Raw genomic sequence first — 14,687 nt, forward strand, 5'->3', positions numbered from 1 at the left:
CATAGGCACCTAGGTACACCTAGACATCCATGGATGTATAGTAGTGACATAATAGCGAGCGAGTTACCAACCTACACCGCCGCCTATTTCTCCCGAGGCCTAATTCCATTCTTTTCATTTCTCCTTCAACCATCTCACTTATCTTCCTTCAAAATGACTGAATCACGAAGTCAACCTCATGCCTTTCTCAAGTCCCTCTTCCAAAGACTTGAAGACCTTGAGCCTGATTTCCCTTCCCCTGAAGACCTTCAGGGACTTGGAATCCAAACATTTGAAGTGCCCTTCGACCCGGACGAAGAAACTCTCAAATTTGACTCGTGCTTCTTTCGACCACACCCAGATAAACTCCTTGAAAAATATCCTATCCATCCTGAAGTGGAACAGGATTATCGTGAGAGTTATCTGAAGATAACACGTGCCCGCACCATACAGGAATACATGGAAGATTCCCCAACGGAATATCCCCCACACACCGCGCCAATATTTGAGAATCTCACGTGGATGGACCGTGATGACTATGAGTTTGACAACATTGAGTACGAACAAGCCCAGGAGATAGAGAGTGTTATCAGTTGTCACCTGGAGACGCTAAGACAAGGACCATCCGATTACTTCACGCTTGAACAACTTAGGAACCAAGAATATTGGAGGCAGGTGGACTACAAATCATTGTATTTTCACTGATATTTGGAACTAACACTTATAGCCCGGACTACGCAGCAGGCGATCCTTGGCCTTCGGAGGACTATTCAGCACCAAGAACATGGGGAGTGGTCAATCCTTACCGATACACCGATCGCCCTCTCAAGCCTCACTCGCTTATGTCAAGTCTTGCTCACATTCGTCCTACTGAGACACGTCGAGGAATTACTACACATGAGCTGAGAGCTATTGTGTGCACGATGATCCTTCGAGTAAATCACAAACCTTTCCGTAGATGCCGCATCCATCCAGTTAAGTGTCTCCACGTCGTGTTATAGTGTGATGGTATCTAAACCCTATATAGGTTTTGGTTTTCTCTTACATGGGCGGTCAACAGGGGAGAATCATTCAGGCTTTGTATGATGGAAAGAAGATGATCTTGCAGTGCTCGCAACTATGGAACTTCGGGGACGAAGAAAAAGCTCCTGTGGAGTTGTTCGTTCGGTATCGTTTGTGTGAGCCAGTCGGTGGTACGTACATATTGTCTATCAGATAAGATGATGTTTCATTATTCTGTTGAATCGTAACTAGCGACTTGGCTACCGACATCAGAATGCTTCCAAAATGAAATTGATCCGTCTGTTCCATTATTCCAGAATTGAATTAGGAGTAGGACACTGTTGGCACACCAAACCCCTTTTGCCACCCATGTTTCAATGCAAGTGCCATTTATTATGATATCACCATTGTAGAATCACAACCTCCGAACTACTTCTTACATACTGATTTCGGTGAGAGAAATAATCCAAAAATAGCGGCAGCGCGACTTCTCCCCTCGACTTCTCTTGGTAAGTACTGGTTCGAAGAAGTAAATCAGGATTGGTAAGAGACTTCAAGATACAGGCTAAAAGTGCAAGGTCCAATTGACAGTTCATCAACGTGAGAATAAAACCTTGATGCCAATTCGCGGCCTTATTGATGAGGCCTCCGATGCCAACTATATACCTGACTCCCGAGGTCGGCTTAATTTGGAAGGAACCAAGGGTTCACCACCGACGTGTATGGACAACCTGGAAGCTCTTACCCTTACAAAATACTCTGAAGAACACATAGCTCATGTGACAGTACAACTGCCACATGTAAATCCCGCTGATATGAGCGTTCATGACACCAGCAGCGCTTTTGGACTGGAGAGGTCAACCGAGGGGTATCAGCCCTGGCTATTTCCAAAAGTAGAGATTGACCTCCCCAAAGACTTTTGTGAGTGAAACCACCCAATATACCTTGGATTTCTACTAAGTACCTTAATAAGTGCGTACTCTCGAGACTTTCGAGGCCCTCACTAAACGCGCGAAGCCCACAGAAACCCGGGTGCGCTACAAACTCGATATCTTGATAAACGTTGTTTATCAAGCGCTCTCCACACAAAATCTACTAGTGAACGGACCCCCCATAACCCTAGCCCATGAAACAACTGTGGCTTGGGGCCCGATCACATACAAAGAAGAGCCACATATCTGTGTAGGAAGGGCGGATTACAGCCTTTTCTTTGGAGAAAGAGATCACCTGGCTTGTCATGTCGTAATGATTGAAGCCAAACAAGTAGGCGGGGATGGCCATGGCCAACTTTCGGCATATATGGCTATGGTACAGGCAAACCGGAAGAAACGTGGGCAGTCGGACTGGACTGTTTATGGGGTGCTTAGCGACGGAGATATCTTCACGTTCTACCACTTGGATATGGAGAGTCAGTTTACGCTTGCTTTCCTGCAGGTGCAACGTGAGGGGTGGCAAAAAATTGCCAATATGCTCGCTTCCTTCATCCTTGAAGGAATGAAAACTTGTGCTTCGCCTATACGATCAAGTTTGGCGAGCGATCCTTCTCCTCGGAACTCTCACCAGCAGCCGTCACCTAAACTTCCTCCGCTTGATACTCTTCCATCAATTGAAGACATGATGGAGATGGAGATGGACTGATAAATGTCTTGATGCTTTGCTTCACGAGCTGACCAAGAAAGGACCTTGTTATATCATTAACTTGCCCTACCTATATTGTTTGTAACACAGTATAGGTATTATACTCAATTTGATGCAAACGAATGCGGGATTATAAGCCTAACACTGGTTTAGAAATCTTCAGTTTCCTCCTTGCACGTTAATACCTTTCATTTAGTGTCAAGCCAATCGAAGGAGTCTCGAGGAATTATTATGTTAGTGAGCGAGCTATGACTGGGAGTTAGAAAAGTACGTTTTAGACTCAACATAAAGCTCAATATGGGCTTCCCCTGGCCTAGAAACTCTATATGCTAATATGCGCCATACCCTGTCTATATAGATAGACCGAAGCAAGCGGATAAGTCAATGCACCTGAGCAAAATGCACTAGGTATGCTAGCGCTACCCAGCTATCCATACATAGTGGTAAGGTGAATGGCCTATGCTTCATCACAATGATACAAGCCATTGGTGTTGGCAAATAAGAGGAGCTCTTGCTTATGGATAGTCTCAGTTACTAGCAAAAACATGTCCTCTTCCTTTACAATTTCTTGACCTTTTAGAGCAATGGTGGGATGTCACGTAGTTGAACAAGTCCCTCAGGTCCGCATGAGGTCGCTTAGAGTGCTGAGTAATCCATCTGGACCCCCGGGCCCGGGCGCCCACCCACGTCAGAGTGCCAAGCGTTCCCGCAGAATACTTGCGGAGGCGGAGTACGCAAATGCCCGGATACCTGCAGAGTGTTTTACACGCCCTAACTCTTGGATTGTTTGGGCATGTTACTTCTACTTGGCCACTGGATTGGATGAATGGAAAGACGCAGGTAAATTGGCAAAGTACGCCGAACATGCAACCTGCGGGGCCCTCCAACCCGTCTAGCACCACCCAACCGCGAAGATCGCCTTCGGCGACAGGAAATGCGCAGATTACCCGGAAACGTGTGATCTATAGCTGTATGACATGTCGTCGGCGCAAAGTGAAATGCGACAAGGTGGTCTTCCTTGACCTTGGAGCAAGTTGCTTGAACTGAACATTTCCTTTTAGACACTTCCAGTATGCGGAAACTGCGCGAAAAACAGTGCCGAGTGCGCCTACGATCCGGACCTACAGCAACTTGACTCGCGACCCAGCCGTTCCCGCCGGGCGAATGGAATAAAACGGCGAAGACAGAACCAGCACTCCTTGGAGGAAAATACAGATGAAACCCTCCCGACCTATAACCATTCGAAGCAGGCATCGTTGTTGAATGGCCAGAAAACAGATTTAAGCGCAGTTGAAGCCCATCTGGCTCAGCTTGTATCGCTCGTTGAGCGGCTACGGAAGGACAACCAGGCTCACGAATCGACGGAGATGAAAGCGGCTGCATTAGACCCTGGCGTGGAACCGATGGAAGACGGCAATGTTCAGAGCAAATCGACTGCCGGGCAACCTGCTAGTCCGTTCAGCGCTGCTGCTGATTGTAGCAGCGATGAGTTTCCCATCCCAAACGGCCAGACTACGGATCTGGTCGATCCAATGGAAACTTCAAACTTGGGCCACATGTCCCTGGGGGATGGCGGGAGGTCAAGGTCAGTATCCACTCACTAGACTAGTGCATTGGAGTGTCTGACTTTGGGTCTAGATACGTTGGAACGACGTATTGGGCTTATATTTCCCATGAAATGGAGGAGCTCAATCAACTGCTCGGAAACCAGGATCAGTCGCATGATTTAGCAGCAGGTAGTGACACCGCAACCGATTCCATCTCTAGCAAGCGCAGACAACGGAAAGGATCGATAAGTAGCCAAACCACCAGCCAAACTACGCGCTCCCCCTTTCCGCTCGGCTTCTCAGAACCGATCCAGAAAGCTGTTTGCATCCCATCCGGTTATTTATCACCGAATGATAAAGCGGTCGAGCCATATATGCTTGAGCATATTCCGACGAAATGGCAGAGTGACATTCTCTACAAGGGATTCATGTCTGGCGTCCACTCACTGAGTCCTATTATTCACCCTCCGATGATCTTGAAGCTTTATAATGACTTTTGGGACTGGTACGACTGCAAAAGTTACGCGGGTGAGCCATGCCCTAGTCCTTCGTTCATTCCACTCCTATATGCGATATGGTTTGGAGGCTCAGTTACGATTTCCATGGGAACGATGGAAACGGAGTTCAATACTTCGTCACGAGCTGTTCTCTCGACAAAGTATAGTGAGGAGGTCACTTCTTGGTTAGCCAAGATTTCGTTTCCCCACAGTGTCACACTTCACGGTCTGGCTGCCTATCTGGTTGCGCAGACAATTTTGTCAAGGGAAGAAGAACCTTTGGCAAGTAGTTTGTTTGTTAGTCTAGCAGTGAGAGTGGCGCAGACCTTGGGTTTACATCGTGATCCTGCCCATTTTAATATCGACCCATGGGAGGCAGAGTTTCGACGGCGATTATGGTGGCATATCATGCATATGGATGCCGTTATCGCGATGTCCAGTGGGCTTCCCCCATTGCTTACCGATACAACCTACTGGGATGTTCGTGAGACGAGTGAGGTCAAGGACACCTTATTGGGTACTACGGAAGCCAAACAGTATGAACAATTGGTTGCCCACGGTCAGCGGCCCCCTGATAATCCAGACGACCCGACTGTTTGTGGTGGGCCGTCGATGGTGAATGTGTATTATTTGTCCGCAAAGGCGAAATGCATCATGGCCCGTAAGTAATCTTGCCCTTAGATCTTAGGCACGTGGGCTGACCTCTTCGCAGAGTCTGTTCGTAGAATACTAAAGATTCAGCTTGGCACGAGACCTCTAACGAGGGGGGATATGGTGGAGCTCCGCTCTGTCCTTCACGATCTTCAAGTCAAACTCAACTCCATCATAAGCCGAATTCCAGAGACAACGGCAACTGAAAAACCAGCACCATATCCAAAGCGAGCTATTCATTCCATCGCGGCGGAACTTCCCATGGAAGGTCCATCCGGCTGTCCGGAGCAATATCATTCAGTAGTCCTCGTCGCATTTCATAAATGGGCCAGGATTATTTTGTCATTGTTCATTGATAAGGTAGACCTCTCTATGCAGAAATCTCCTTTCGGTGCTAACATAGATGTAGGCATTTTGTGTTGCCTACCAACCATTCCTAAGGAATCCTCGAAGTCGAATCTGGCCCATCGCGCGCCAAAGGTAAGCGTCGCGACTCATCGAGCTACTGGATCTAATTTGGAACAGTGCGATACGGCATTCCCACGCATTCATGGAGAAGTTTATTCGATTGGCGACGGATCCTGACTTTCAGCCGTTTCAATGGGGTTGGCCTGGGTAAGCATTCCGATTGTTCAAATAAGAATTTTGACTGATTGTCGCCAAGGAATCACCAGCCCATGCATGCAATGATGTACGTTGTTGTTTAAAAGGCTCGGTCTAGTAGTCACACTAAAACTATCTAGGATTATCCTCATCGACTTGTACGAACGACCATATAGCCCCGAAGCCTCCGTGTCACGCGGATTTGTCGATCAAATTTTGTCGCTCTCCGGACCAGACGGGGGCGTTGTAAGTGGCGGAGATGACATCTTCACACAACGTCCGTTGAGGAATGGAGGCCGTGAGGCATGGGACATGATCCGCCGTTTGCGCCAAAAGGCCTGGCAGAAAGCCGGTCTGAATCCACAAATGCCTCGGACAGGACAAGATTGGTCAACCACGCCTGATTTTGCAAATGCACCTTACTTCAATTCCATGTCATCCGCAGCCGTCACTGCACCTACTACTAGCGCCGCTGTGACTACAACCGTCTCCTCATGCGACAGAGCATTTGCTCCCGACTTACCCTTTGCCCATTCCTCCGCTGCTCCTATCTCGACTCAACGATCTCTCATTAACCATCCTCCGGTGAACTTCCTGGACACCACCGGTCCGAATATACCTCCCGCCCCTGAGAATTCTGTCCCCTTCATGATGGATCCGAGCCTCAATTTTGACTGGGGCGAATGGGACAATATCTTTGGGCAATCTTTACCTGTTGCTGATGAGCTTATGGAACTCGATCAAGTCACGGGGCTTGCATTTGCGGATTTAGAAAATGGATCTATGTGAGACGAGCATACAATATAGACAATAAATATTCTATTCGGTCTTGTTATTCAAGTCCCCTGATTTTCCTTTTCTCTCCACTCGATACGAGATATAGCTCTCATACTCTTCTACTCCCCATTTGCTGTGGGTGCTGTTGTTCTTTGTGCCGTGACATGCGAGTTGTATTCTTCACGCCCTGAGACTATTCGATGTGCATTGACTCGAAACAGTGGGGTAAAGAAAAGTGGTGTATTCGAATATTTGGCCTATTACGGCTGCCGTAGACTGGGCATTAAGGTACAAGTAGAATGGCCAAAGTGATAAATCTATGAAAATACACGTCCTACGCCTTGAGAACGACCTTTGCAATCTTATCCACCGAGTTCGAGACCTGTTTAAACTCTTTCTTGAACCTCTCCTGTCTGATCCCATAAGTTGTGACGAGCCAGGTCTACAAGCAAAGCAGAACAAGAGAAATACAGGACAAGAGAGTACTCTATTCGAAATATCGATGGCGGGGAAAGCAAGGAAGCAAGACCTGGCGAGCTCTGGAGAGAGCTAGTCAAACCGGAGCTCTATGCAAACAATGCGACCCCCGACAAGTTGTTCTTCCAATTGCCGAAGCAGTCTCGAACTTCTTTTAGGAGTTTCCCATACGAACTTCCTTCTTGTCGAGGAACTTCTTCAGCTCGGCGAGTTTCTCTTCCTCGAGTATCCGATGAACCTCTTCCGGCAAGAATCAGATGAACCAGCTGGCTTGTACGCATCAGTGGAGTAGATTACTGGTGAGTACTCCACGACCCATTGGCCATTAGGCAGCAGAACTTGTCGGAGAAAGATTGTTTGGTTGTATGTGCTGACGAAGCCGAATGCACACTGAAGGTCGCCCGTATACAGGATGGGCTGACCGAGGAGACGCCTGAGCCGTTGAGGCCGGCCACACGCGCGGCTAAGAGAATGGTGAGGCACGACCCATGGCCCTGTGACCATCCCTCAAAACAAAACAGGGTAGGGCAGGCCAGCACAACAGCAGCTGATTTAGGTACTGCCATGAGCGACGGCGCCGTCCTGAGGAAAAGGATGAACGAATGGCTGGTTCTGGCATAGGGGGTTGGTCATCATCACAAACGAATTCCTCCTCTTGCTGGTGCCGTGGCCTAGGTAGTTATTGTGCTACCCTAGCCACGGCACCACTTATCTCCCCTTCTGTCTCACCCTTTAACGCATCCATCAACAAATCGATGGTGTGTGAGATTGGCTCGGTGCCAGCCTGTGGCGGGAGTCTGTATCCAGGAGGTGCAGCAGCAAACTGCACCGGAATGGCCTTAGTTGTATTAAAAAGGCATCCCCCTCCTACCTCGTGTCAAATCTATCCTTCTCTTACTCTAAATTCCTGCTACCTCAGGTGCTGTCCCAGTGGTCTATCTGTAATGAGCGCCGCACCTTTTCCTCTCCATGCTTTGCATACCGTCTACTATCCACAGAAGTAAATGCAATAATGTTATGATGTCATCCAGGCTGATGCCTGGCTTTCCAGGTGTCAGGCCTCTCTGTTTGGTTCCTAGCTAGCTATATTAGCTAGCTCTGTCAGAGAATCTCATCTCTTCCTTTCTTCTCTTTCTCTCTCTCTCAGATCGATTCTAACTGCGATAGGAATGGTGTACACACTATAACGCCGGCGGTTACATCCTGTTGGAATAAAATACGGCATTATTCCACTCGACCAACAAAAAACCACGGTTAATGTATATAGCCTAATGGAGGCCATATCCACAACAGTGCGAATATTTCGCAAATTACACCCGCGGAATTGCCATTGCTATGCAGGCTATCGCTGAGCACTCAAATGTGAGCAATATCTTGAATGCACTGCGAGTTCTGATCGACATATTGACTTCTATCCTTTATAAAGCAAACGGGTAGGAAGAAGAGAAAGGCCCACCGGGGATCAAAAGGTGCTAGGAGGGGCAAGGCCCGGAGTAAGTCTTCTGTAAGTCTTCTATTCTTCAGATCGAGATGTCCAATGATACCTTCATTTCAATTGATCTGTGAGGGAGCCTATATTGCAAATTGGATTGACTGAGTACATTCGGTCACTGTGCACCGCTTAACATTTGAATTGCACTGAGAGCTAACCAGCCGAAGAAGACCAGAGCAAGGAAGTCCGTCAGGGAAAAAGTAACGGGGCAGCCGACCAGCGTGGTCAATCATCCGGTATGTTCATTTTCGAATAGTCATATTGGGGAAATCAAGCTGTCATCCCAGGATGTGGGATCCTTCATGCGATTTGATCCGTTGATGTGTCTGGCATGTGCTAACGATGTGTACCTAGACAGGTCCAATGTATAGACCTCATGGTCACGGAGATGTTCGCCGATTAGTGGGAAGTGGGGGGAGCGGCCTGGAGCTTCGGGGGTTGGATGTCTTATATGACTGCACTAGAATAGTCCAGAGGAAAAACAGCCACGAACCCGCCGAAAATGATGAGGGGAAATGGGTGGGGATCTGAGATCTGATGGGTTGACGGCTAGGGATGATGCGAAGACATACTGCAGCGCTATTCTTGTCTGTGGTTTTGGGTTTGCAAGGCACCTCTATTCTTCTCTTTCTCCCTCTGCTAACACACTATGGCGTTCAGCCCTATCAACCTCACCTTTAATGCAACCGGCTCTCGTTTCCGCAGAATTTCCGAGGTTATCAATATTGACGTCCAATGAAGACGTATCTTACAAGTGTTAGGCGGCATAAAAAACCATCACACGCGAAACAGTAGAAAAAAAGGAATTAATCTACAGAATCGGATGTGCGAAAATCCATGATTTCATTTCAATATCGTCATGAGGATATAAAGACCATAAAAGCTTTTCAAAGATCACGACATTTAGTTGCCGAGCTTCTGGCGAGCGAAGTTGGGCAGAACAAAGCTGGCGCGGTGGATGTCCTGGTTGTAGTAGCGGCAGAGCTTCTGCTCCTCCTCGGCAGTCCAGGTGCGGAGGGGCTCGCGGACGTTGCGGGTAGCGTCCTTGGAGCAGACCATGAAGCCAATCTGGCCGGAGGGGTAGGTGGGGATGGTGGTGTAGGCGTACTCGGCGACGGGGAAGACCTCCTTGCAAGCCTTCTTAAGGTCGGCGATCATGTCAAGGTGGAGCCATTGGTTCTCGGCTGGTAGATATAAAGCACAGCTCCGCAAAACCGAGCCCGTAAAGCGGGTTGGTTGCGGGGGTGGTGCGAAGAAGATTAGCTTGTGTTCTAATTTGCTTGGGGTGAAAATGAAATGAGGGGAATGGACAATCAAGTAGTGATTGTTCTGGGAAAGGGACTGGGCGAAAGACAAAAAGAAAGTGACGAACAACCTTGGGTAGTGATGACACCTCCCTCGCGAAGGGCAGACTTCAGCAGCTCGAAGTAGGGCTTCTGGAAGAGGCTCTCAGCGGGACCCTCGGGGTCGGAGCTGTCAGTGATGATAACATCGAACTCGTTCTGGCGGTTCTTGAGGAATTCGAAGCCGTCACCAACGTGGGTGTGGGCGTTGGGGTGCTGGAAGCCAATGGCCATGCCGGGCAGGTACTTCTTGGAAACACGGATGACAGCCTCATCGATGTCGCACAGAGTAGCCTCCTTGACAGAGGCGTGCTTGACGACCTCACGGAGGACACCGCCGTCACCGCCACCAATGACGAGGACCTTCTCGGGGTTGGGGTGGGAGTTCATGGCGAGGTGGGTGATCATCTCCTGGTAGGAGAACTCATCGCGCTCAGTGCACTGGATAACGTTGTCCAGGACGAGGACGGTACCGTAGTCGCTGCTCTCGAAGACGAGGACATCCTGGTACTTGGACTTCTCGTGGTGGATGATCTGGTTGACCTTGAGGCTCATGGCCTGACCGGGCCACATGCCGGACTTCTCAGAGAACCAGCCATCTGTAGATTGGGAATCAGCATGTTATTGTAACGAATTGACCGGAAGGCGGGGTAATGGAGGGGGTTCACACATACCCTGGATGGTGGGGTGGGTAAGCTCGCTCATTTTGATGAAAGAAGAGAAACGACGGGGGAAAATGGATGATGAGTAGAAAGCAGAAGAGAGTCTGGAGAGACGAAGCATTCGAAGAAAAAGGGTACGGCGGAAGTTTGGCTGTTTTGGGCGAATTTTTTGCTTCTTCTCGGCTCAAGTGGGGAACCGCTGCTGTGCTGCCACCAACACTCCCAAAACATTTTTCAAAAACAGGGCTAGACCAATTCCAATATGAATAATAGGTATTGGGTACCTCTAGTAGCTTTGATTGACTGCAATTCGACCCGGTAGATATGTCCCATGCCCACAATTGGGCATGGACACCTGAGGGACCAATAGAGAACCCTAGAAAGACGCTTACTCAAGCTTGACTTTGAATATACCCTAGGTAAGAAGATAGAGACCTCTCAATGGCAAATCAATCGCGGATAAATAGAAAATCAAATGGTCGATTGCTTTCTAGTTACTGTACAAGCATACAGCTCCCCCAAACTGCAGAGTCTTGGGTGTATCGTGCTCTGCTATACCAATCCAACCTCACTCCAACAAACAAATGGAAACAGTTTACTCTTCCTCACCACCCTCGAGAAGGCGGCCGGGCTTAGAGTTCAGGAACTCGTTGCTAAAGCATCAAATTAGCGCACCGATCGAAGCGGCTCCTACAGTCATTCTTACCGCTCAATGGCCCAGTTCATGGCGGCGTATGCGACAACGAAGGGGGGAACAACGTAGAGAACCTGGTGACGGAAACGACGGAAGACGTTGAAGATGGCAGCATGGCCAGCACCGGCGAGGACACGCTGACGGTTAGGGGACAGCGAGTAGGTGGCAACGCGCTGGGGGGTCGGGCAACCTGAAAGATTGGATAGATTAGCGATCCGTTCGAATTCGTTCTCCTGTTTTCTTCCCCGGATCTTTCTCCATTTCTTATCGCGATCTTTCATATCGCGTAGGGGGTCGGTCTGCTGCGCATGCCTCGGGGTCCGTATGAAAGATTCAAGGGTTATTGTCAAACGTACCGAACCCGCCCCAGTTGCCGATGTAGCTATATAAAGTAAAAATTGTCAGTCCACTGAACAGAAGGCACAGAAGTCATTGAGTCTATTAAGACCGACTCAATTGGCATCTTTTGGGAATTGCATTGTGTAGCCGGGCGGGTAACGCATCCGGGAGGCCGGCACTCAACCCACGACACCAGGAGTGAACATGGAACGACTTACTGTCCGTTCTTAGGGTCCACAGCACCACCCATTGTGAATGATTTCGGGTAAAAAGAGAGGAGTGGGGTGGAAAGGGTATGGAGGTAGCGAAATGAGTGAGGAAGAGACGAAGGTCGGGCGAAGTTGGAGGTTTGGAAAGATGGGCACTAAACCCGATCGGGAACACTCAGAGTGAGCAACGGGAAAAGCAGACATCATCTCCATCATCCGTCCTCATCACCTCGTCCTCCACCTCCAACCATGGCCCAAGCTCTCCAAAATGTTTATCGAATGGCCTTCCCCCTGGCTATTGGGGGTATGCTAGTCCAAAATTCCATTTACGATGTCAAGGGTGGCACGCGAGCTGTCATCTTCGATCGAGTGTCTGGTGTGCAAGAGAAGGTTGTCAATGAAGGAACACATTTCTTGATCCCCTGGTTGCAGCGCGCAATTGTCTACGATGTCCGCACAAAGCCTCGTAATATCTCGACCACGACAGGAAGTAAGGATTTGCAGATGGTCAGCTTGACGCTGCGTGTGTTGCACCGCCCGGATGTGCCGAAGCTGCCGCAGATCTACCAGGTGTGTATATCCTACGATCCTTAAGCATCTCCTGGTGCAAAAGGCTGACCCAAAGTTATTCAGTCATACGGTACCGATTATGATGAGCGTGTCCTCCCTTCCATCGGAAACGAAGTCCTCAAGGCCATTGTGGCCCAGTTCGACGCCGCCGAGCTGATCACGCAACGTGAAGCTGTCTCCAACCGTATCCGTACCGACTTGATGAAGCGTGCCGGACAGTTCAACATCGCCCTCGAGGACGTCTCTATTACACACATGACCTTCGGAAAGGAGTTCACGCGAGCCGTCGAGCAGAAGCAGATCGCCCAACAGGATGCCGAGCGGGCCCGATTCATAGTCGAGCGTGCCGAGCAGGAGCGCCAGGCCAACGTCATTCGCGCTGAGGGTGAAGCCGAGAGTGCCGATATTATCAGCAAGGCTGTCGCCAAGGCTGGCAGCGGGCTGATTGAGATTCGTCGTATCGAGGCCAGCAAGGAGATCGCCGCAACCATGTCGTCGAACCCTAACGTCACTTACCTGCCTGGTGGAGAGGGAAAGGATGGCGGCAAGAGCACTAGCCTCTTGCTGGGTCTGCGGAGTTAAGGGGGTTATAAGGCTATCTTGGGGATTTATGGGCCCCGTTTTCACAACTCATTGAATGTACCAATTAATCGCAATTTTTGCCGACTTGGGGCGAGTCTGGCCTCCTGGCGTGAATCTGGAGTGGTCTGAACTAAACCACCTTATCTGTAGCAATACCATACCTCACTCCACACAGCACTTCGCTTTTTTTTAATTATTCTTCTTTGGAGACCCAATCGTATTGCTCATTAAGTGGTATTTATATGTCATGATATAGAACACATCAGATCTACAAACGCCGATACACGTGCATCTGGAAGCGCATATCTTCCAAGCCTGCTCCTTCGCCAACTTCATACCGAAGACGCACCGCGTCCCGTCTCCACCACCTCGAGTCCTGGGTATATACGCACTCCCACTTGCCCTTCGCCACAGACAGCAGCGTGTGGTCAAGCAAGAACTTCATCGGATAGTTCCTCTCTTGCGGTTCACCCTCCGGTCCTTTTCCTAACTTCAGAGTCGAATAGCTGCCAGGACTATCAACAACCAGAAGCACCGCACCGGCAGGAAGGATTTCAGTCATTTTGAGCAAGAACCCGGTAGTCTTTGGCATGGAGGTAGAGAAGAGCTCATTCAAAGTGAACATGATAGGAATGAGGATGGAAGTGAATGGAGAGGACGAGGAAGGGCCGAGGAGAATTTCTTTCAATCCCTCCTCAGGAAGAGTCAGGACATCTTCGCGACGGAAAGACACTGAAAATGTTTCACTAGCCACTTTCTCCGACAGCAACGGGGGACGGTATTTCGTCGTCTGCGAAAATGGCACATCCGCCGAGGTGATGGTTCGTGAAAGTCTGTCAACAACGTCGGACCAATTTCCGATATCGACAGCCATGACAGAGAGACTGGGTGCGCTGACACCTGGGTCTTCAACTTCAGCTTCCTTCTCATTTTGAGATTCGGTGTCTTCAAGAGATACGCTGGCAACACGTTCCTCTAGCGACTGGGCTTGGGAGCCCATGTCTCTCCACGCAGCTGCAAGAGCAGCGATCTCTGCACCGGCTCCACCACCAATGGATACAACACGGGTGCAGGGATTCTTGCTTCTAGCACGGCCTCGGCTGTCTTCCTCTTCCTCTTTCATCCAGGTCAAAACTCCCTTCAACAAGCCCGCATATCCCAGTGACCGGGACGCACTCCAGCGCAAGGCATAAGCACGCAGCAGATCCTCGCCTGCCTCGGCGAAGGCAGAGTCAAAATCGCGCTGATATAGGAGTCCCTTGATTGTCTGGATCAGAGATTTAATGTCTAATGGTTCATCTTTATTTTCGTCTTGTGATTCAGTAGGGTTGGCATCCTGGCTTGCAGATTCCGGTTCTGCGACAGGGTTTCCAAGAAGGGCGGTTTTGAATACATCCAAGAGAAGTTGTTGGAGGGTGAGAGGAATTGTGCTGACAAGAATAAGCCCAGAGGACTCTTCTTCCTCTACTTGTTCGGCTTCGGCTTTGGCTTTTGCGACTTCGGCTTTGTGATTGGCATGCTGTTTGTTTGCTGGAGGCGCTTGCTTCGGTTTTTGCGCTCTCGCTTTTGGACCTGGGGACCTCCTGCGGTTTCCCTGACGTGGGGCGTGAGGCATTATATATGTA

General features: G+C 49.4%; 6 protein-coding genes across 6 annotated transcripts; 3 read left to right on the forward strand and 3 right to left on the reverse strand.

The window, feature by feature from the left end:
• Positions 1 to 153: 153 nt before the first annotated feature.
• N7525_002928 (uncharacterized protein) lies at positions 154 to 2,619 on the forward strand (the record flags this gene model as incomplete). The annotated part of the gene is made up of 4 exons (XM_061212536.1): positions 154 to 671; positions 707 to 914; positions 1,007 to 1,172; positions 1,955 to 2,619. 4 exons carry the CDS (start codon positions 154 to 156, stop codon positions 2,617 to 2,619), a joined length of 1,557 nt encoding a protein of 518 aa, XP_061069557.1.
• An 864-nt stretch (positions 2,620 to 3,483) lies between these two features.
• Positions 3,484 to 6,706, forward strand: N7525_002929 (uncharacterized protein; the record flags this gene model as incomplete). Its single annotated transcript, XM_061212537.1, has 8 exons — positions 3,484 to 3,630; positions 3,681 to 4,204; positions 4,258 to 5,324; positions 5,376 to 5,674; positions 5,724 to 5,794; positions 5,840 to 5,929; positions 5,979 to 6,005; positions 6,058 to 6,706. 8 exons carry the CDS (start codon positions 3,484 to 3,486, stop codon positions 6,704 to 6,706), a joined length of 2,874 nt encoding a protein of 957 aa, XP_061069558.1.
• Positions 6,707 to 9,566: 2,860 nt separating this feature from the next.
• On the reverse strand, positions 9,567 to 10,711 carry N7525_002930 (spermidine synthase; the record flags this gene model as incomplete). The annotated part of the gene is made up of 3 exons (XM_061212538.1): positions 9,567 to 9,847; positions 10,039 to 10,605; positions 10,681 to 10,711. The coding sequence occupies 3 exons, from the start codon at positions 10,709 to 10,711 to the stop codon at positions 9,567 to 9,569; spliced, it is 879 nt and encodes a 292-aa protein (XP_061069559.1).
• A 552-nt stretch (positions 10,712 to 11,263) lies between these two features.
• N7525_002931 (ubiquinol--cytochrome-c reductase subunit 8) lies at positions 11,264 to 11,951 on the reverse strand (the record flags this gene model as incomplete). The annotated part of the gene is made up of 4 exons (XM_002559609.2): positions 11,264 to 11,321; positions 11,375 to 11,552; positions 11,719 to 11,744; positions 11,920 to 11,951. 4 exons carry the CDS (start codon positions 11,949 to 11,951, stop codon positions 11,264 to 11,266), a joined length of 294 nt encoding a protein of 97 aa, XP_002559655.2.
• Positions 11,952 to 12,159: 208 nt separating this feature from the next.
• Positions 12,160 to 13,062, forward strand: phb1 (prohibitin subunit PHB1; the record flags this gene model as incomplete). Its single annotated transcript, XM_002559608.1, has 2 exons — positions 12,160 to 12,480; positions 12,544 to 13,062. The coding sequence occupies 2 exons, from the start codon at positions 12,160 to 12,162 to the stop codon at positions 13,060 to 13,062; spliced, it is 840 nt and encodes a 279-aa protein (XP_002559654.1).
• Positions 13,063 to 13,330: 268 nt separating this feature from the next.
• On the reverse strand, positions 13,331 to 14,677 carry N7525_002933 (25S rRNA (uracil2843-N3)-methyltransferase; the record flags this gene model as incomplete). The annotated part of the gene is made up of 1 exon (XM_002559607.2): positions 13,331 to 14,677. One exon carries the CDS (start codon positions 14,675 to 14,677, stop codon positions 13,331 to 13,333), a length of 1,347 nt encoding a protein of 448 aa, XP_002559653.1.
• Positions 14,678 to 14,687: the final 10 nt, after the last annotated feature.

This window comes from Penicillium rubens (assembly GCF_028828025.1).
Source record: "Penicillium rubens strain IBT 27055 chromosome Unknown utg000002l_segment0_segment0, whole genome shotgun sequence".
NCBI lineage: Eukaryota > Fungi > Ascomycota > Eurotiomycetes > Eurotiales > Aspergillaceae > Penicillium > Penicillium rubens.